The 18,279-nt window shown below is 55.7% G+C and overlaps 18 protein-coding genes across 18 annotated transcripts; 11 read left to right on the top strand and 7 right to left on the bottom strand.

Moving 5' to 3' along the window:
* Nucleotides 1-118: 118 nt before the first annotated feature.
* Nucleotides 119-676, top strand: Malapachy_3518 (hypothetical protein; the record flags this gene model as incomplete). The annotated part of the gene is made up of 3 exons (XM_018137986.1): nucleotides 119-286; nucleotides 315-579; nucleotides 606-676. The coding sequence occupies 3 exons, from the start codon at nucleotides 119-121 to the stop codon at nucleotides 674-676; spliced, it is 504 nt and encodes a 167-aa protein (XP_017993697.1).
* Nucleotides 677-686: 10 nt separating this feature from the next.
* On the bottom strand, nucleotides 687-1,811 carry Malapachy_3531 (rrna processing protein rrp7; the record flags this gene model as incomplete). Its single annotated transcript, XM_018137999.1, has 3 exons — nucleotides 687-693; nucleotides 722-800; nucleotides 830-1,811. The coding sequence occupies 3 exons, from the start codon at nucleotides 1,809-1,811 to the stop codon at nucleotides 687-689; spliced, it is 1,068 nt and encodes a 355-aa protein (XP_017993782.1).
* Nucleotides 1,812-1,956: 145 nt separating this feature from the next.
* On the top strand, nucleotides 1,957-2,769 carry Malapachy_3517 (hypothetical protein; the record flags this gene model as incomplete). The annotated part of the gene is made up of 3 exons (XM_018137985.1): nucleotides 1,957-2,206; nucleotides 2,231-2,613; nucleotides 2,653-2,769. The coding sequence occupies 3 exons, from the start codon at nucleotides 1,957-1,959 to the stop codon at nucleotides 2,767-2,769; spliced, it is 750 nt and encodes a 249-aa protein (XP_017993690.1).
* A 35-nt stretch (nucleotides 2,770-2,804) lies between these two features.
* Nucleotides 2,805-3,758, bottom strand: Malapachy_3533 (hypothetical protein; the record flags this gene model as incomplete). Its single annotated transcript, XM_018138001.1, has 1 exon — nucleotides 2,805-3,758. One exon carries the CDS (start codon nucleotides 3,756-3,758, stop codon nucleotides 2,805-2,807), a length of 954 nt encoding a protein of 317 aa, XP_017993784.1.
* Nucleotides 3,759-3,937: 179 nt separating this feature from the next.
* Nucleotides 3,938-5,404, top strand: Malapachy_3512 (tim50-mitochondrial inner membrane import translocase subunit; the record flags this gene model as incomplete). The annotated part of the gene is made up of 1 exon (XM_018137980.1): nucleotides 3,938-5,404. The coding sequence occupies one exon, from the start codon at nucleotides 3,938-3,940 to the stop codon at nucleotides 5,402-5,404; it is 1,467 nt and encodes a 488-aa protein (XP_017993693.1).
* Nucleotides 5,405-5,456: 52 nt separating this feature from the next.
* Malapachy_3519 (hypothetical protein) lies at nucleotides 5,457-5,912 on the top strand (the record flags this gene model as incomplete). Its single annotated transcript, XM_018137987.1, has 1 exon — nucleotides 5,457-5,912. One exon carries the CDS (start codon nucleotides 5,457-5,459, stop codon nucleotides 5,910-5,912), a length of 456 nt encoding a protein of 151 aa, XP_017993698.1.
* Nucleotides 5,913-5,923: 11 nt separating this feature from the next.
* On the bottom strand, nucleotides 5,924-7,073 carry Malapachy_3507 (2-hydroxyacid dehydrogenase; the record flags this gene model as incomplete). Its single annotated transcript, XM_018137975.1, has 2 exons — nucleotides 5,924-6,696; nucleotides 6,725-7,073. 2 exons carry the CDS (start codon nucleotides 7,071-7,073, stop codon nucleotides 5,924-5,926), a joined length of 1,122 nt encoding a protein of 373 aa, XP_017993737.1.
* Nucleotides 7,074-7,159: 86 nt separating this feature from the next.
* Nucleotides 7,160-8,225, top strand: Malapachy_3515 (hypothetical protein; the record flags this gene model as incomplete). The annotated part of the gene is made up of 3 exons (XM_018137983.1): nucleotides 7,160-7,188; nucleotides 7,217-7,400; nucleotides 7,428-8,225. 3 exons carry the CDS (start codon nucleotides 7,160-7,162, stop codon nucleotides 8,223-8,225), a joined length of 1,011 nt encoding a protein of 336 aa, XP_017993692.1.
* Nucleotides 8,226-8,310: 85 nt separating this feature from the next.
* On the top strand, nucleotides 8,311-8,790 carry Malapachy_3520 (peptidyl-trna hydrolase ii; the record flags this gene model as incomplete). Its single annotated transcript, XM_018137988.1, has 4 exons — nucleotides 8,311-8,370; nucleotides 8,402-8,458; nucleotides 8,489-8,719; nucleotides 8,746-8,790. 4 exons carry the CDS (start codon nucleotides 8,311-8,313, stop codon nucleotides 8,788-8,790), a joined length of 393 nt encoding a protein of 130 aa, XP_017993855.1.
* Nucleotides 8,791-8,803: 13 nt separating this feature from the next.
* Malapachy_3506 (transport protein particle complex subunit) lies at nucleotides 8,804-9,226 on the bottom strand (the record flags this gene model as incomplete). Its single annotated transcript, XM_018137974.1, has 1 exon — nucleotides 8,804-9,226. One exon carries the CDS (start codon nucleotides 9,224-9,226, stop codon nucleotides 8,804-8,806), a length of 423 nt encoding a protein of 140 aa, XP_017993738.1.
* A 139-nt stretch (nucleotides 9,227-9,365) lies between these two features.
* On the top strand, nucleotides 9,366-10,646 carry Malapachy_3513 (pci domain-containing protein; the record flags this gene model as incomplete). The annotated part of the gene is made up of 1 exon (XM_018137981.1): nucleotides 9,366-10,646. One exon carries the CDS (start codon nucleotides 9,366-9,368, stop codon nucleotides 10,644-10,646), a length of 1,281 nt encoding a protein of 426 aa, XP_017993694.1.
* Nucleotides 10,647-10,733: 87 nt separating this feature from the next.
* On the bottom strand, nucleotides 10,734-11,325 carry Malapachy_3510 (arp2 3 complex 21 kda subunit; the record flags this gene model as incomplete). The annotated part of the gene is made up of 3 exons (XM_018137978.1): nucleotides 10,734-10,752; nucleotides 10,784-11,189; nucleotides 11,217-11,325. 3 exons carry the CDS (start codon nucleotides 11,323-11,325, stop codon nucleotides 10,734-10,736), a joined length of 534 nt encoding a protein of 177 aa, XP_017993695.1.
* A 103-nt stretch (nucleotides 11,326-11,428) lies between these two features.
* Nucleotides 11,429-13,645, bottom strand: Malapachy_3508 (ribosome biogenesis atpase rix7; the record flags this gene model as incomplete). The annotated part of the gene is made up of 1 exon (XM_018137976.1): nucleotides 11,429-13,645. One exon carries the CDS (start codon nucleotides 13,643-13,645, stop codon nucleotides 11,429-11,431), a length of 2,217 nt encoding a protein of 738 aa, XP_017993744.1.
* A 104-nt stretch (nucleotides 13,646-13,749) lies between these two features.
* Nucleotides 13,750-14,470, top strand: Malapachy_3493 (cytidine deaminase-like protein; the record flags this gene model as incomplete). Its single annotated transcript, XM_018137961.1, has 4 exons — nucleotides 13,750-13,935; nucleotides 13,965-14,221; nucleotides 14,252-14,355; nucleotides 14,391-14,470. The coding sequence occupies 4 exons, from the start codon at nucleotides 13,750-13,752 to the stop codon at nucleotides 14,468-14,470; spliced, it is 627 nt and encodes a 208-aa protein (XP_017993529.1).
* Nucleotides 14,471-14,575: 105 nt separating this feature from the next.
* On the bottom strand, nucleotides 14,576-15,535 carry Malapachy_3502 (arginase; the record flags this gene model as incomplete). Its single annotated transcript, XM_018137970.1, has 1 exon — nucleotides 14,576-15,535. One exon carries the CDS (start codon nucleotides 15,533-15,535, stop codon nucleotides 14,576-14,578), a length of 960 nt encoding a protein of 319 aa, XP_017993742.1.
* A 221-nt stretch (nucleotides 15,536-15,756) lies between these two features.
* Malapachy_3498 (cytochrome b5) lies at nucleotides 15,757-16,323 on the top strand (the record flags this gene model as incomplete). The annotated part of the gene is made up of 1 exon (XM_018137966.1): nucleotides 15,757-16,323. The coding sequence occupies one exon, from the start codon at nucleotides 15,757-15,759 to the stop codon at nucleotides 16,321-16,323; it is 567 nt and encodes a 188-aa protein (XP_017993538.1).
* A 298-nt stretch (nucleotides 16,324-16,621) lies between these two features.
* On the top strand, nucleotides 16,622-17,323 carry Malapachy_3496 (glutathione s-transferase family protein; the record flags this gene model as incomplete). The annotated part of the gene is made up of 1 exon (XM_018137964.1): nucleotides 16,622-17,323. The coding sequence occupies one exon, from the start codon at nucleotides 16,622-16,624 to the stop codon at nucleotides 17,321-17,323; it is 702 nt and encodes a 233-aa protein (XP_017993534.1).
* A 425-nt stretch (nucleotides 17,324-17,748) lies between these two features.
* Nucleotides 17,749-18,279, top strand: Malapachy_3499 (hypothetical protein; the record flags this gene model as incomplete). Its single annotated transcript, XM_018137967.1, has 2 exons — nucleotides 17,749-17,894; nucleotides 17,925-18,279. 2 exons carry the CDS (start codon nucleotides 17,749-17,751, stop codon nucleotides 18,277-18,279), a joined length of 501 nt encoding a protein of 166 aa, XP_017993537.1.

Below are 18,279 nucleotides of genomic sequence, written 5' to 3' on the forward strand. Positions count from 1 at the left end.
GTACTATAGACCATAGAGGGAATGACGCTCTTGCAGCGTAGAGCTTAGTCAGCCAGCTTGGATGGCCCAGGCGTTGGGTGTCACGTCGGCCTGACGCGGTGCCTGGCCATTGGACGTCATGGCGACCATCAATACGGTGGCCTATGGGCAGCGCCCAGGGTCTGTCGTTCTGCCGGAGTCCGAGCGTATGCTATTCTCCTGCAGCGGATGCAACGTATCTATCACGTCGCAGCCTTCGGCCCTCACATGGACCGCACGGGGGACATGCATGGTCACATCACAGCGTGTACGTCGTGTTTCTTCCTTACATGCAGCTCCTTTTTGTCGCACGTGTGCCCACCACAAGTGAAATGAAATCCCTCAGTGTACCGCTTCATTCCCTCAGCAATGGACGGTACACTATGCCGATCTTATGGGCGCCTTACTGGCAAGCGACGATGCTCCTTGAGCATGTTGGCCACCGTCGCTTCACACACCTCCAACTACAATTCCACGAGGGGGGAGGCGCACAGTTTCATAGTATGCTCACCAAAGCACAGCAACAATGGGATATCGATCGACGGTACGACGAGTGTCTACGTATGTACGAAAGAGACTCACAACAGCCCCCTATGCGCCGCCAGGTATCGATGCACTAGTCCCGCCGCCACCCACCTATGACGAGACACATACCTAATGTACATAAATCAATAGCTGCCATGTAAGTCGTCTGTATACATACGGCTTAAAGCGGAACGACGCCTTGCGCTGTGCCACTTTTTGTTTGTCCGCCTCGAATTGCGCACGCAGCGTAGCAAATTCTGCCAGGGTAAGTCATGCAAACACGTACGTTGCCGCTTCTTCTCACGGAACTGGAAGCGGTAAAAGTCGGAAAGTTCCTTCGATTTCTTCTTATCCGGGTTCTGTCGCAGCATCTCTTCAAACTCGGGCGTAATCGCTGCAAAGGTATTGTCATCACCACCTGATCGGCCATATTTGTTGCCTTTCTGCACAATCACAAAGCCGTCCTCGTCCAGCAACTCGCCATTTGGACCGACACTCGCAGCTTGGATTCCAACACCCAAACTCGACGTTGTATCACCTTGTTGCCGCTGCTCCAAGAGCCATTGTGGGTGCTCACGGATCCACGTATACCGCGCAATGGCCGAGTCCACATGCTGCTTGATTTTCTCATGCGCTGGGCGATGCCGGCGGTACCGATCAAGCAGGTATGCTAATCCGGTATAGCGAGTTTCACGTGGAGCACGACGTCGTTGTGGCTTGGATCCAGGCATGTCATCCTCATCCTCGTCCATGGTCGGCGCGCCTGCATGCGGCCACACATAGGGCTTCGCGGCCCATTTTTCGGGCCATTGCATCGCACGATCCAGCGAGCTGGCATCGAGGAACACAATATGGGCATTAGAGCATGACCCTAGCAAGGTATTGGGATCCAGCGATGGGAGAGGCTGAACAGGTGGCGGCGCCTTTGACCCACGCTTGTCGTTCGATGTCGTAGGCAAGGGCGTTGGGCCCTCGTCCTCCTCGTCCTCACTTTCATCTTCTTCCGCGCGATGCGCACTGTGCACATTGTGAATAGACACCGACTCGACAGCACCAGCCTTGCGGAACATCTCTCGCAGCGTGCCTCGTGTCGCATCTACAGGCAGATTCACGACAAACATAGTACGTCCAGCAGGGCGTGCAGGATCGTCTCCGGCCCCCGTATGGCGACGTATATACATGTAATGAACGGGTTTGTATCCCTCTTTCTTGCCGCCGTAGGCAATCGGGAGTGCTACAAACCCATGTAGCACGTCACGATGGCTCATGCTCGTCGTCGTCGTGAAGCGGACGTAGCGGCGAGCCTGCTACTTTTTTTTGGATTACGTAGGCGCCTACAAAATACACGCCTCCATAATCAGCCAGTCGCTCACCGTTCGTTTCGTCTCGGCGATTCTTCGTACGATCTCTCTCATGTGGGCACGTACCGCTATAGCGCAAGCGCCACGCTCTATGCGTGCGCGCAGTGTGCACACTACTTCCAGACTCCTGCAACGTGATCGACGTGAGCGTGAGCTCACGCCGGAACGCTCGTTGGACTTGAACATGATGGGACAGTTCCAGTTTGACGATGTCCCCACGTTCGGTCATATGCGCCTGCAAAAGCAGCGTGAAATGCTCGCATACTACCGACTCATGGCTAACGAGTTCCCTAAGTTGAAGGGTACGTACGTCTCTACTTACGCAGACTTGCATGAACCGTTTCAACCGCCCGCTGCATCGTCGTTCCTTACGTTCAAGTTTACACACTACCAAGGCGAAGAACACCCAGATGCTAGCAAAGTCGTGCTGACGTTGCCTGTTCGTGATCTGTTCCAGTCCAAGGCACTGACATCCATGGCTGCCAAGCACAAGTTCCTGCTGCTTGCCGGCCCACGGTGGCAGCCGCCTACCGCGTCGCTGGTCGAGCGCTGGAATGCGGCAAAGCAGTCGGGTGACAAGACCTGGGAAGCTCTAGCTTCCGAGTCGGACCTCGGCACGGTGAAGATTGCGTCGAAGACGTACCCCAACGAGTCGCAAAACATGAAGTGGTGCAGTGATGTGCTGGACAAAATGGTGTCGGAGGCCAACGTACGTACTGTGGGGGGTATGATCCGACTAACTATACAGGCAGAGCCGTCGTTTGCGGACGTGCCGCTGGATGTGCGTCCATACGTGAAACGCACGTCGCGTGGTGGCCGCACACCCCGCCCGACCAAGGCCGACTTTCCAGCGGAATGGCTCTAAGAGGGCTGTGACTGTGCACGCGATTGTCCATAGCTTTAGAGCGAGGCCCATGCAAAGCTTGATACCGTGAGCCAGTGATTGCGTACTTGAATTGACTCATCGTCGTTTCCATCTGAGCCACGCGATAAAACAAAGGTGCGTTGTTGGCCTGTCAATGTGGGCACGATGAGCGACTCGGTACTTAGTGTGTCTTCTTCCGGCAATGTGCCCCCTACTTCCAGCTCAAGAATGTGCTCGGCGCCAGGCAAAGTCTCAATGGGGCTGCCCACTTCCTTGGCGGACGGCCATTGTTCTCGCCGTGGTACTGGGACGAGCATGAGACCGGCATCTAGCGCACGGCGAAGAAACTGGATCAGGGTAGGCCGTCCTGTATGCAAGCCGGCCACCATGTGCACCCGTGCCGTAGGCGTTCGCCCTAGGAGGTACACAATTGAGCGAAGAAGGACCTGGTGAGAGAACCGTTCCCAAATGCAATCTGCCAGCAGAATTACGTCGTACTTGGGCGTTGGCTGCGTACGCGACACAGGCAGGACATCCAACACGTCCTCCATCGCCTGACCCCATGTGTGCCCCATCACAGAAAGAGGCGCCATACTCCTCTCTGGGTTGGCTTCTTGCGTGCGGCGCTTGTTAGCCTGCAACGCAGCGACGATCGCCTCGTCATCGTAGTCTGTCACGACCACACGTGCAGGTGTACCACACAAGGCCGCCGTTAAGGCTGGCAGCCCTGTCCCTGCCCCAAGCTCCAGGACAAATTTATCCTGGATATCGAACGCGTCGGAGTACAGCGCATCTGCTAGGAGCATGCCTGCACGCCATTGACGGTGCGCAAAAAGCATGTAGATGGATGTGTCAGGTACCATGATCGGCAACACAGGCGACGAAGGACTTGGCATCGTTTCACCAAGGCATTTGGGACGGTACTGGAACACCTTGCCAGGCCGCCCAAACGAGGGACGGAACGGCACATCGCCGTCGGCTGCCTGCATAGCCGTCCTAGACGTGTGAGCGTCGCTCGAGGACGAGGTCGTTCCTTACGCGCTGACATAATCGTCTTCGCAATGCGACAGCGGCGCCACCCTGCGATCGATCCTGCACTCTCCCATTCCGCCAGGGTCTCTTGTTTTCCATGGTCCTGGGCCCACTTACCTGGACGGCGCGAAGCGCCATGAACGCTCGAGCTATGCTGCGTACAATGCCGCACGCTTCTATGCGGACGACTCGCATGCGTGTGCAGCCGCGTTGGGCATCGTCGTCGGCCCCCAAGCCCCCTGCCTCGGAGGACGAGGCACAGAAAGCCACCCAAGCTGCTGCTTCACAGGAGGCCAATACGGCTGCCTCACAAGCTCACGAGACGGAAGCAGGAAACACTGCTACTCCCTTGCCGCGCAAGGGTATCCAGCTGGACATTGACGCTTCGTCGCTGGTCGATGCACAGGCCCTGGAAGCGCCGGAAGGTGAAGAAGGCGAGACGGGCAAGCGCACCAATGCCAAAGCACGCTCCGACCGCAATGGTGGCCCGTCAGATCGTACACGCAACATCCTTATGCGTGGCACGCTGATTGGTGCGACGCTTATGGGTGGCTACGCTGTGTGGATGCTCGGCCGTGACTTGGACGAGCGTGAGCATGAAGTGTTCCATGACAAGGAGGGCGTAAACTCGTTCTTTGGCCGTTTGTGGCTGCGTATTCAGGCGCTGCGGGAGGGTGTGAACAAGCCCGTATGGGATGTTCTGCTCCCAGACCCACTGCCGTATCCGTATTCGCGACCTTACACGCTTGTTGTCGACCTGGATCAACTGTTGGTCGCCTCGTCGTGGAGTACGTCGCATGGCTGGCGAACGGCGAAGCGTCCTGGTCTGGACTACTTCCTGGGCTATCTCTCGCAGTGGTACGAGATTGTGCTGTTCACCACGCAGCCGTTCTACATTGTGGAGAAAGTTATTGAGAAGCTCGATCCGGATCGCCGCTACATTGCCTACCAACTGTTCCGCGAGAGCTGCCGTACGCATAATGGCAAGTTGGTGAAGGATATTAGTCATCTGAACCGTGACCTCCGCAAGGTGATTGTTCTCGATATCAACCCTGAGCACGTCTCGATGCAGCCTGAGAATGCTATTGTGCTCGAGCCGTGGAAGGGCGACAAGAACGATCGCGACTTACTGGGCCTGATTCCGTTCCTCGATGCCATTGGCATTTACGGCGTGAGCGATGTACGTACAACTCTGAAGGCGTACGAAGGCAAGCACATCCCTACCGAGTATGCCATCAACGAGGCACAAGTGAAGAAGCGCCACGAGGAAGAATGGCTTGCCAAGAAGGAGCGCCTGGGTGGTCTTTCCGGCCTGTTTGGCGGTATCATGTCGGGCCAGGCATCGAACAAAGAGCCGCCCAAGACATTCCTGGAGCAGGAGCGTGTGCGTTTCCAGCAAGGCTACTTGGAAGATCAAAAATTCTGGCGCGAGAATGGCGAAGCGCTGCGCAAGCAAATGCAAGAAGAGCAGGAACGCCAGCTGCAAGAAATGAAGCTGAATGCATGGGAAGGCGTCACACGCATTTTCACAGGTGCACCACCTCCCCCGCCCTCGCATGAACCGCCGCAAGGCGCTGCGCCTGCTACGCCAGCCTCGGCATAGGCGCTCCCCTCTTCACGATAGAGTCTTAGGCGTTGTTCATAGACCGCCACGAATGCTGACTAATTCACGCACGCCCTTGAGCGTCCGCGCAGATCGCTCGAGCAAGGACGCTCACTCGCTCTCTTTTTCCTTTCAGCGACTCATGTCCAGTGCTGTGCAGGAAGTGCGCAAGAGTCTATTGAAACTCGCGCAGACATGGCCCAAGGACCCCTTGCGTCCTACCATGGACTTTGGTGAAGCGATCCGTCGCGCTACCGAGTCGGAATTGTCGGGGCCGCAGGCCAAGAAACACGTGGCGGAAGCACGCAAGTCGCTCGCCGCCTTGGAACGCATTCGCAGTAGCGAGAGCCTCCGTGAGTACCCCACTCCACGCACAATTCTTCAGCCGGCATCCGCACCTACGCACTATACACAACTTGTCGAAGCCATGAGCCGCATAGCACGTGGGCAATCGGTCGCGCCGTCGTGGACACAGCGCTTGCGCCACTTTTTCGGTCTTCGTGTATAATAGGTAGCTATTTAGTTGGCACTGAGGTTCAGGCCCTCCTGCTCCCGGACTGTATACATGAGCTTGCCTGTTTCCAGGCCGTGCTCCAGGTTGCGGACACACACGGCCTCCATATCTGTCTGGGTTTGCAGGCTCAGTGTGCCGACATGCGGCAGAAGCAAGGCCTTGGTTTTCGACAGGCGCACCAGGCCTGGGTGGATCTCAGGCTCGTTTTCGTACACATCCAGACCAGCTCCTGCAATCACACCGTCGTCCAGCGCCTTGACCAGCGCCGCCTCGTCCACCACAGGACCGCGAGCTGTGTTGATCAGCACCGAGTGGGGCGGCATTCGCGCCAACTGCGCCTCGCCAATCAAGTGCTTGGTCTGGGGCGTGAGAGGGCAGTGCAAGCTCACGACATCGCTCTGGCCCAGCAGCGAGTCCAGCGAGAGCGCATATTCCATGCGCTTGCCCTCCGGCATTCCCTGTGTCTCTTGCTCTTCACTTAGACGCGTACGGTTGTGGTACACAATATGCATGCCCAGCGCATGCGCAGCTTTACGCGCAAACGTACGGCCAATGCCACCAGCACCAACGATACCGAGCGTCAGGCCTTCCGGATCGCTTGCACCCCGGAACGAGAATGCCTTGTTGAACGTGCCAGCGTGCAAATCGGCCATGGCTTTCGGGAACTGACGCAGTGCGCCGATCAGCAGGAACAACGCGGTATCCGCTGTCGCCTCGTTCACGACCGTAGGCACATTCGCCGCCTGAATGCCACGGCGCGTAAGTGCGTTGATGTCCACTGTCACATGAGTCATACGTATACATACACTGATCATAGCCAGCACCATTGTGCACAATGAACTTGAGTGTCGACGGCAACGCAGCGACGAGCTCTTCATCAAAACGGCCAGACACACGGATAGAGCGAGCACCACCAAAATGGCGGTACAGACCACGGACCTGGGCGTACGGACCCCCCGGCGCAAACGCCGAGATCAGCTCCGCACGTGAGGTGGTCTTGTTGCGCAAGATCTCCGCATGCGAGCCCAGTCGCTCCAAGTCGGTCTTCGCCAGCTCAATGTCATCCATCAACAGGACCTGCGGACGAGTCGCATACGTACGCAGCGACGCACCTAGGCGCACCCTAGGCGCACGCACGGCCGACCAACGAAACATTATCGTGGAGAATAGCGGAGGGAGGCGGAGCCGCGTCACCCTCCTCCACTTGCCTCAACACTACACACCGCGTGCCTGGCGCGGTCATGCTGCAGGTCGGGCTCGAGGTGGTCATGTACGTATATACAGCCAGCTAATCGTAGCACTTTCTCGATTCTTTTACGTGCTTATCATGCTCTCCTAACACTACCTACACCACGGGGCACATCATCGCGCGTGTGGGGCCATGCCTCTGCCACCACCTCGTCTGGTGGATCAGTACGCCGCGTAGGCTCGCTCCATCGACGTGCTGTTCTTCATGATGCATTACGCACAGCCTGTGTATGGGTACGTAGCTCAATGTCCTCACACCAGGGAACCTACCTATCTCTACGTTCATGGATTGCGTGGGCACTTTGGCTCCTTCCATTTGGATCGACAATCCACACACTGTGGTTGCTATGGATGCTGGCCAATCCATCCATGGCAACATACCTCCTCTACGTGAGCATCCAGCCTTGGCTTCGCGAGCAAGAGTCGTACATTGACGAAGCATGGCTCTGGGTGCATGGCCTGTACTTGTTTAGCGCGGGCGGCGTGCATCGAGTCTGGCACGGTCTACGTCCCTGGCTCTGGCCCACGCCCAGCCACGTCGTAGAGTACCACATGCCCGGCTGGCTGACGCTTCTTACGCCGAAAAAGCAGCCAGCTCTAGTACACCATGATCGCTCCGACGAAGAAGAGGTCGATCTGAGCCTGCGTCTCTCGCCGACGACGCGCAGCAGCAGCGACGACAAGTCCGACGAAGAGGTTGGCGATCTCTCGCTGCACGCCATCCCTTGGCACTCGACTCCACAGGTGGCAGCGCCCCGCCTTGTATCGCCGCCTTGGTCGCCATCCATGCCTTCCACCACAAACGAGTCGCCACGTCCGAAACGTTCGATACCCCCTACGGCGCTCTCTGAAGGGCCAACACAGCGCTCGAAGCGCACTCGTATACCCACAGCCAAGGCAGTAGCAGCCACACGCTCTACCCGCCCAACCTCGCAGCTCCCTCGCCTCAAGCGCCCACCCTCGCCCAAGGCACCGACGAAATCCAAGGCACAACGGACGACTACTACGTCCCCACGCCTTCGTCCTCCACGCGCACGGCGACGCGCTCCGTCCTCGTAACGAGCGCCCTCACGAGCGTTGCCTCCACATGTCCATCTGCGTTCGAGGGCTCCCTTTACGAACTTGGACGTGCCGCGTACGAACGATGAGTACACATGTACAGCCCCTTGTAATGCAGATCATTGTAGACCGTGACCTAGTCAAAGTAGGTATACGTCATCCTTCCTTACGTGCAGCAACCGGAATGGACGACAGGCCCTCTGATGGCCCAAGCTGCGCATGCAGCTACGGCGGTACGTATGATAGGGTACTGACCCAGCTAGGCCCTAGCTGAGTCATGGATGCATGAAAATACACGCGCCTACGTGAGCACGGACAATTTGCCCCATATGCACAAGATTGTCTTGCAAACGCCCAAAGGTGTGACTCTTACAGCATTGTCGGAGCAGCTGCGAGGCGTCACCGAGCCAGACATGCCAACGCACTACTTGTGGACCGAGCAGCCTGAGAACGTTCCTACTTGTCTTGCTATCGCGCCCAATCGCAAACCGGCGGTACGTACCACGGATTCTCATCGCAGTGCTTGACGCAGATTCTAAAGAAATGTACATTGCTACGTAGCTAAGGGGGTATCCTTGTCATGACGACATTAATAGGCGATGCATATCCCGATCAAACGCTTCTACACGGATGGGCATTTCAGCGATATAGAAAGGGTTCTTCATGACGTGTTCCACATACGACTCGTACGCTCGCTGTAGTATGCCTGCTGGGTCGGGGTGTGTGGCATCGGTCAGAAGGACCAGCTTAGTACCGGTCTGCGTCATCTTGACATGGAGAAGTAGATTGTCCGCCTCCAACACTTCCAAGCCGTGATTCGCTTTGCTCTCTGTTGGATTGATACGGGAAGTAATAGCATGAATGCCATGCAGTGTACCTGCCAAAATTAAATAATCATTGGACGTCAAATCCGGCTCATTGTTTTGCTTGTGTGGATACGGGAAATGCTCCGCTTGGAAGATGAGTCCCCCTGCCTTGTTGATGATCCACAACGACGACATCGTACGCGTGTGGGGGGACAGTAGCGCACGAAGAGGCCATCGTGGTCCCTAGCGCTTCACGTGGCTTACATATCACGTGAGAGGAAAAGTACTCGTTTCTCTGCGACGCTCGCAGTACTCGCTCGCGATTCTGGCGACGATGCGACCGGATCTCGTGGCTGTTCTGAGCGACAGCTCACTTCGTGACCACACGGAAGAATGCACTTTGCTGCTTTCTCGCTCTTTCCCTGATGAGCAGCGTCCTGAATGGGTAGAGACATTCAGCAAGGAGGCCCTGCAGGCCGACGAAGCGCCCGAGGCGGAGGCGCCTGCCAAGGCTCGGGATATTGTCGTAAAACTGGTCCAAGCAACGCCGGGTCTCGTGGAAGGCACCGACCGCGAAATGGAGGGCCTATTCAATCTTTTGATGTCGCTCGTGGCTAAGTATATCCAGGAAGACGACGAAACGTATGCGAAGTGCTTCCGCCACTTGGCGCGCGTGGTTGGCGATGCTTCGTCGCCTACAGCGTCCGAACGCAGCGTGGTCAAGTACCGTATTCTCGCCAACCTGTTCAATACGTTGTCCACCAACTCCCCACTGCGTCTTGAGATGTTTGAAACGCTGCTGGCGCTGGCTTCGACGAACGGCGATATGGACTTTATGGAGGCGGCCTTGCAGACGCTCCCAACATGGCTCACAGAGTGGGATGTGTCGATGGAAGAGAAGGAAGCGTGCCTCGCGCGTGTCGCTGAGGCGCTCCAGACAGAAGAGTGTGGCCCGGAGTACGTCGATAAGGCATACGAGTACGAATTGCTGCACCTGCGCTTCCTTTCGGGTGAGTCGTCGCTGAGCAAGGATCGCCGTGTTATGGCAGCGGAGACGGCGTTGGCCAACATTTTGCGTCTCCCGAAGCTGTTCGAGATGGAAGAGGTGTTACATGTGCCTGTCACGACAGAGCTGGGTGCTTCGCCTATCCTGACGCTGCTCAAGATTGTCGTGGGCGGCACACGTGCGGACTACGAGGCGTGGGCCAAGTCTAGTGAGGGGGGCCAGACGTTGCAAAAGCTCTCTCTCAGTGACGACGAGCTTCGTCGTAAGATGCGTTTGCTGGATCTGGCGTCGCTGTGTGCGCGCAGCGTGTCGTCGGAAGTGTCGTACGAGGACATGGCCAAGGTGCTCGATGTGCCTGTGGACGACGTTGAGTCATGGGTCATTGATGTGATTCGTGCTGGTCTCGTCTCTGGCAAGCTCTCGCAAGTCACGCAGTCGTTCCGTGTCTACCGCTCGACCTATCGTGCCTTTGAGAAGGCGCAATGGGAATTGCTCGAGCAGCGCCTGACGCAGTGGCAGAGCAGCATCCAAAAGCTACTTACGACCATGTCACAAGCGCCTACGCAGGTGCCGACGGCGCTGGCCGACGAAGCCCAGGCCACTGCCTAAGCTTCCTTGTCACATATAGCCCCGACATTTACGAAAGAAAAAAGACTTGCATGTAGCACATCTATCGCTGTATGAACACTAGGCGTTTTACAAGCTCTTGCCCATGCTGATGGTCAGTACGCGCTGTAAATACATACAACTTGCGCTTGGTAAACGCGAGCCACCAACGGCTAGGAACGTCGTCGATGTATATTTTATCCAGCAGGCGCGTCACTGTCTCCTGCCGTGCTTGTATAAGGTACTGACGCAATGTATCAGCATCAGCGCGCGTCTCTGGCGCCGAGTATAAAGAGCTCAAGGGGAAGTTGGCGTCCCCTGGAAGCGCAAACGCATCGACAGCATGCGACGATAGCTGCTTGGTCGCCTCATGCTTGGTCCATGTGGTGGGCGCCGCAGCAATGCGGCTAAGACAGTCAGAAATGAACAGAATTAGGTAGATCAGCGTACGATCTGCCCCGCCCTTGATCTCAAAGTTGCGGAAGAGCGAGTTCGCACGAAACAGATCAATGGCCTCATCAACAATATCCGGACGCGAAGGATCCACTCCATGTCAGCCAGTCGGCAACGTACCTGGTATTGGGGCCGGTCCACGGCTCCGCGCATTCAGTGGAAGGATGGACACGCCCGCAATCTGCCGCACATTCGGCTCATCATTGTACGAGGAATGATACGCCGGCATCGTCGTCACTCGTTGCGGTAGGGCCATTCGCCGTCGGACACGGGCGACGCAATGCCCACACGTGATAAATAAATAGACCTACTAGGTCCTATATAGGTTACGACTACCGTGCACGGCCAGCGCCTGAAGCAATGTGGCCACGCAGCGCCTCGTACTTGAGGCGCTGCTCTGTAGAGACACTGGGCTGAACCCGATCAAAGGCGTGGACAAAGTGGTGGTGATAGATACATACACGCTCCGTGACAGCAGTTGTATCGTCATTGTATTGCAGCGGCGACGCAATCTTCTCCCGCAACGCCGTAACAGCGGCTTCGCGGACCAGCGCAGCCAAGTCGGCACCACTGTACCCATCAGCGCGGTGGTCATGCGCAATCTGATCAAGCTGCACAGCATGCCGCTCACCATCCGCCTCGTCTTCCGTAGCCAGGGGCGACACCTTGGTCAGCGTACGTAGGATATCCAGCCGCTCATCTGACGTCGGCAAATCGACGTACAGCAAACGATCCAGACGGCCTGGACGGCACATCGCTGGATCGATCATATCAGGACGGTTCGTCGCGGCAATTACATAGGTTTGTACACGCGATTCCAGTCCGTCGAGCTCGGTGAGTAGCGTGTTGACAACACGCGCTGACGACTCCGATAGAGTGTCGTCACGACGAGGGACCAACGCATCCAACTCGTCAAAGAAAATGACACAGGGCGACGAGGCACGCGCTCGTGCAAACACCTGACGCACCGCCTTCTCACTCTCACCGACATACTTGTTCAACAACTCTGGACCTTTGACACTGATAAAGTTCGCACGACTTTCGTTCGCAACTGCTTTGGCAAGCAGTGTCTTACCACAACCAGGTGGACCCCATAGCAACACACCCGAGCTAGCACTCACGCCCAATGCGCGGAAGAGCTCAGGTCGACGAATCGGCTGGACAACAGCCATACTTAGCTCCTCGCGAATCTGATGCAAAGCGCCAATATCGTCCCAGGTGACATCAGGTACCGTGGCAAAGCCTTCACGCTTCGACGAGGGCTGTACAACTTTGAGTGCATCCAAAAAGTCCTGGTTCGTAATGGCTAGCTTTTCCAACTGAGCATCAGGTAGCGGATGAGGGAAGCGCTGCAAAAACGTGGCAATCGACGTGGATCGCACCGAGTCTGGCAATGTGTCCAAAAACTGGGGGCCCGTAATCACATGCATCTCCTCTTCGGCTACGGGGGTCTTGACGACCTCGCCAATAGTCTCAGGCGCCTCTGCATCGTCCGTCACTTCTGGCACAGACATGGCTGCCTCCATGTCGGCTGCCTCTTGGGTATCGTCGCACTGCATGTCCTCGTTCAGAGCAGGGATATCCTGCAGATGCTGGAAAATACGCTTCACAGCAATAATACCAGCGGCAGCGGTAAGCGACGTCAAATCCGCACCGACAAAACCAGGTGTGCGCTTGGCTAGGTACTTGAAATCAAAGTCGCCAGCAAGCCGAAGCTTGCTGCAGAGCACTTGCAGAATGTGCTCCCGACCTTCCTCATCTGGCACGCCCATCGCGATCTCGTGATCAAAGCGGCCGGCACGACGCAAAGCGGGATCAATTGAGTCAGGTCGGTTGGTCGCGCCGAGAATCATCACAGGCCGTCCATCGCCTTTTTCCCAGGCCAACTCGTCCATACACGTAAGAAGTTGAGCGACAATGCGACGTTCCATTTCACGCTGGGCCGTCTCACGCTTCGGTGTAATTGCATCGATTTCATCCACAAACAAGATGCACGGTGCAATTTTTTGGGCCTCCTCAAACGTATCACGCAGTGCCTTTTCCGACTCGCCCGACGTGCCTGAAACAATCGACGGGGCACTAATCGACAAGAACGGCACGCCTAGCTCACCAGCCAAGGCACCAGCCATCATTGTTTTACCACACCCAGGTGGGCCGTGAAATAATACACCACGAGGCGGCGTCACACCGGTATGCAAATAGATTTCGGGATGGCATAGTGGCATAGCAATCAGTTCCAATGCCTTTTCAATCGCTGCTGAGGCACCACCGATATCCCGGAGACGCGTCATAGGTGCTGCATATTTGTCCTCTTTCGATACACTCTTGGTCTTCCCACGTTTGGATACCTGATCTGGTGTACGGGATGCACGAACTTTACGTTTCCCAACTCGTTCTTGTTTGTCGACAACCGTATCTGTATCATCATCTTTTTTCGACTCAGCACGCGCTTGCGCAGCCGCTGCAGCTGAGCCGGCAGGAGGAACGGCCGTGTTAAGCGATATACGTGTACGTTGCTTAGACCACGCGCCCGTGATCGCTGCGTTCATGGTGAAGCAACGTTGGGTCTGCGTAATACGACGAGAGGTGTGGAGCGAATAACCGCCTTTTTTTTTTTGTGCAGCAGCACTCTCCTACTACCTCCACTTCCTTCATGATCGGATGTGCGACATATGTACCCAAAGAAGCGCAGGCTGAAGCCGATCTTCGGTGGATGCGTTTAGCATTGGATATGGCGCAAGAAGCGTTTGATCACAATGAAGTACCTGTAGGCTGTGTGTTTGTGCAGAATGGAACTGTGATTGCCAAAGGCCGGAATCGCACAAATGAACTTATGAATGTACGTACGCTGCTACTTACAGATCATAGGCCACACGACATGCTGAACTAGAAGCCATTGATGAAATTTTGCAGCATAGGCCACCACAATCGACTACGTTTGGCACTGCGCCCCATGCATGTGCACCTGGCGACAATCCCATGCTGAACACGACGCTTTATGTCACCATTGAGCCGTGTTTGATGTGCGCCTCAGCCTTACGTCAAATTGGGATTCAGCGTGTCGTATTTGGGGCAGGAAATGAACGGTTTGGAGGGAATGGCACCGTGCTTCCAATTCACGCAAGGTAAGTTGGCTAGGACCTACTTACATGCAGCTGTGCCTTGGTCTACAACCCTCCCTACGAATCCCTCGGGGGGTACTTGCGTGAAGAAGCTATCATGATATTACGCCAATTCTATATGACTGAAAACACGAAAGGTATGTATGACTGTTTGATATGTACTTATATCCAGCGCCGAAACCCAAAGCCAAAGCTCGCCGAGTACTCAAGACAGAAATATACCGTACGTTTGTACCGCCCACTCACCTTTAGCGCCCGGCGTATCTATGCATGGATACGGCACACAAATCACAGGGTCAGCAGAGCAAGAAGACCACATAAAGACGGCTCACACCTAGGCCTTTAGTTCCTCCACGCTTACAGCAGCGTCTCGCCCAATGCCGCACGGATCAGCGAGCAGCCCACCGCAATCGTCTGCTCAGCCGCATGCGACTCGAGCGAGGGGTTGACTTCCACCATATCCATAGCCACCAAGGCACCCGTCTCGGCAATGGCCTCACAGATGTAGTGACCCTCACGGAACGTCAGACCGCCACGCACAGGCGTACCAGTGCTCGGGGCCACACTGGGGTCCATCGCATCAACGTCAAACGACAAGTGGATAGGGCGGTCACGACGCGAAGTGTTTCCATTGATGTGAGCCAGCGCCATCTCCACCACCTTGCCAATGCCATACTTGTCGACATGGTGCATGCTGAACGCCTTAATGTTGTGCTCCTTGAGGATCTTGCGCTCACCCTCGTCAATGTCACGCAGACCAATGTACACAAGACGGTTTGTGTCGTTGATCGGCGGGTTAGGCAGCCAGCTCTTGTAAGGCTCGACATATGCGCCCTCCAGACCCAAAGCAAACGCCACAGGGCAGCCGTGCAGGTTACCCGACGGCGTAGTCAGAGGGGTGTTAATGTCGGCATGAGCATCGACCCAAATGCAGGCCACATTCGGGTACGCACGCGCTGTACCGATCATTGTGCCTGTGCCAAGACTGTGGTCACCACCCACCGTCAGAGGCAAGTGGCCAGCCTTAGCATGCTTTTCTACGGCGTCCGCAAGGACTTCACTAGCCTTCGAGACCGAACGTGGGTTGCGCATCTTGCCAATGGCTTCATCGCCGTTGAGCATCTCGTTGATCTGGTCCCACGAGATCGAGTTGTCTTCCTGGTACTCCCAGCCCAGCGACTCGAGCTGCTGCTGGAGCCCAGCCTTCTTGATGGCCTCCGGGCCCATCTCCACACCCTTCCGCGGCTGACCGCCGCTAAAAGGGAATGGGATCATCACGGTCGATGGCTTCTTCAGGAAGTGCGAGTGGAATTCCATGGTGGTATACAGTTGTGAGGGCGCACCTGCAGGGGAATTCTGGGGGTGTCAAAAAATTATTGCCCGCAGCAGTAACGTGGCCGGTGCCTCGATCGATCGGCTGACCTAAACAAAGGTCAAGCGAGCATCGGATCGAAACGATAAATGGCACGTGTCCTCATCGTCGCGAACCAATCTATTTTTACGCCAGTGCTGCGCGGCTCAGTCAGCTGGGCACAACTATGTCAGCACAGAAGACACCGATTGTAATTGATGGCACGGGCCCCACCCCAAGTGCGCAGGAAGAGGGGGATGATACACCTCCCGCCTTTCCCGCACTGAACAGTGCGCAACGCCACGCTTCGCCACAAGGCGCCTCGACGCTTAGGCCACCGGCCACGTCACGGCTGGCGCCTACGGGTATGAGTAGTCTGCGTATGCCCATGGCCGCTGGCGCCTCTCTCAATCCCCCCGCCGGTCGGAAAAAGGTCGTTCTCGAGCCTGGGTGTAGTCCATTGGACTGGGCACGGTTGAAAAGCACCACCGACCTGCGCGGCGGTGTGACCACACTCCTACGCGTGACGCCGAGCGAATTGAAGAAGCACAATACCAAAGAAGATGCGTGGACTGCTCTTCAAGGCAAGGTGTACAATATTACGCCCTACTTACGTTTCCACCCAGGTGGTCAAGATACCCTGATGCGCGTCGCAGGACGAGATGGCACGCGCCTGTTTTTCAATACGCACGCGTGGGTGAACATTGATGCAATTATCGACACGGCCATGGTCGGTATCTATGTACAGGAATGAAATGGTACGACTCCCTATGTCCTAGCCTGTATAATATGCGCTGATGTTGGTGCAAGCCATGAGTATTCATATCATTTCATATAGGAGAAACTGTGCTTCGAAATGGTCTACGAAATAGAGGTCCACTTTGACGCCCTCGCTCACCTGATGAGGGCCTCCAACCGTATATTGGCGACGGTCATGCATTTTCACCACTTTCATAAGCAAGGCCAATCAGATCAGCCGCTGTGTCACATGCTCAGACTCTCATCGTATAAAGTTCGTCGGCGTTTGGTAAGGTTCTTCTCTCACTATCATCATGGCTCATTTCACGCTGTACGTCCTTAAGGGTCTCTGGGGCCCCAACCCCATCAAGGTGGCTGCTCTCCTCGAGAGCCTGAACCTTGACTACGATGTCAAGGCGCTGGAGTTTGGCTCTAGCGACAAGGCTACCGGTGTTAAGGGCGAGGACTACTTGGCCATTTGTGTCAATGGCCGTACCCCTACGCTGATCGACCACAAGCGCAATGACTTTACCGTGTGGGAGTCGGGTGCGATCCTGGAGTACATTCTTGACGTGTACGACACGGAGCACAAATTCTCTGGTAAGACGCCCGAGGAGAAGGCCCTTATTTCTCAGTGGCTCTTCTTCCAGGTCACTGGTCACAGTCCTGTTCAGGGCAACTTGTACTTCAGCAATGTGTACTGGAAAAACGCCTATCAAGAGGAAGTGCCTCCAACCGTCATTAAGCGCTTCAGCACGGAGCTCGACCGCGTGTACAAGGTGTATGAGAAGCAGCTGAGCGCTCAGTTTGCTAAGTATGGTGAAGACAAGGCCTGGCTCGTGCTAGACCGTCCTACAGCCGCAGACTTTAGCGCCATGGGCTGGCTCGGTCTTTTGCCGGATATTAAGGACAAGCTGGGCGTCAACACGGAGCAATACCCCGTGCTGATGAAGTATGTGGAGAAGCTCCGTGCGCAGGAAGGTCTGGCGAAGGTGTTTGCCAAGCTTCAGCATTAGTCGTGTAACAGAATGTTGTAGACGATTGAGAATCCTAGACATTTAAATCCGTATGGGTATACGTGAAGTAGAGTATCAAGGAATGCTGAGACCACGACGCTATGTCGAACGAAGCAGGGCTACGGTCACTTCACGGATAAATCTACTACGATGCATTACATAACGTCTTCCCCAACGTGACGTCTCGGACGTCGTCGATGTGGGGCGTATAAGCGCACATCCCGTACAGCATCCCTGCCTCTATTTTCCATGGTTCATTTCACACTGTACATCCTTAAAGATCGTTGGGGTCCAAACCCAATCAAAGTAGCGGCATTTCTCGAGAGCATGCATCTCGATTATGATGTGAAAGGAGTGGATGGAATTTGGCTCTAGCGACAAAGCCACGGGCGTGAAGGGAGAAGATTACCTGGATATCTGTGCTAATGGCCGTACACCTACGCTTTGACCACAAGCGCAACAATTTCACTGTATGGGAGTCAGGCGCCATTCTGGAATACCTCGCTGATGCCTATGACACAGAGCACAAGTTCTCAGGCGCCACACCGGAGGAAAAGGCGTCGATCTCCCAGTGATTTTTCTTCCAGGTATCTGGACATAGTCCAGTCCAGGGCAACTTGTACTTCAGCAAAGTGTACTGGGATGACACCTACGATGAAAATGGACCTCCAAACTATATTAAGCGCTTCAAAATGGAACTGGACCGCGTGTTCAAGGTAGATGAGACACAGCTGAAGGCCCAGGCTGCCAAGTATAGCGAGGACAAGGCTTGGCTCGTGCTCGACCGCCCTACCATTGCTGATTTTAGTCCGATGGGATGGCTGGCTCGTTTGCCAGCCCTTAAAGAACCGCCGGAAATCGATACCAACCAATGCCGCGTACCGATGAAGTATGTGGAGAAACTTTGTTCGCAGGAAGGAATGGGCAAGGTGCAGGCGAAGATGCAGCAGTCCTAG

The sequence above is a fragment of the Malassezia pachydermatis genome (genome assembly GCF_001278385.1).
Source record: "Malassezia pachydermatis strain CBS 1879 chromosome Unknown scaffold1, whole genome shotgun sequence".
Taxonomy (NCBI): Eukaryota; Fungi; Basidiomycota; class Malasseziomycetes; order Malasseziales; family Malasseziaceae; genus Malassezia; species Malassezia pachydermatis.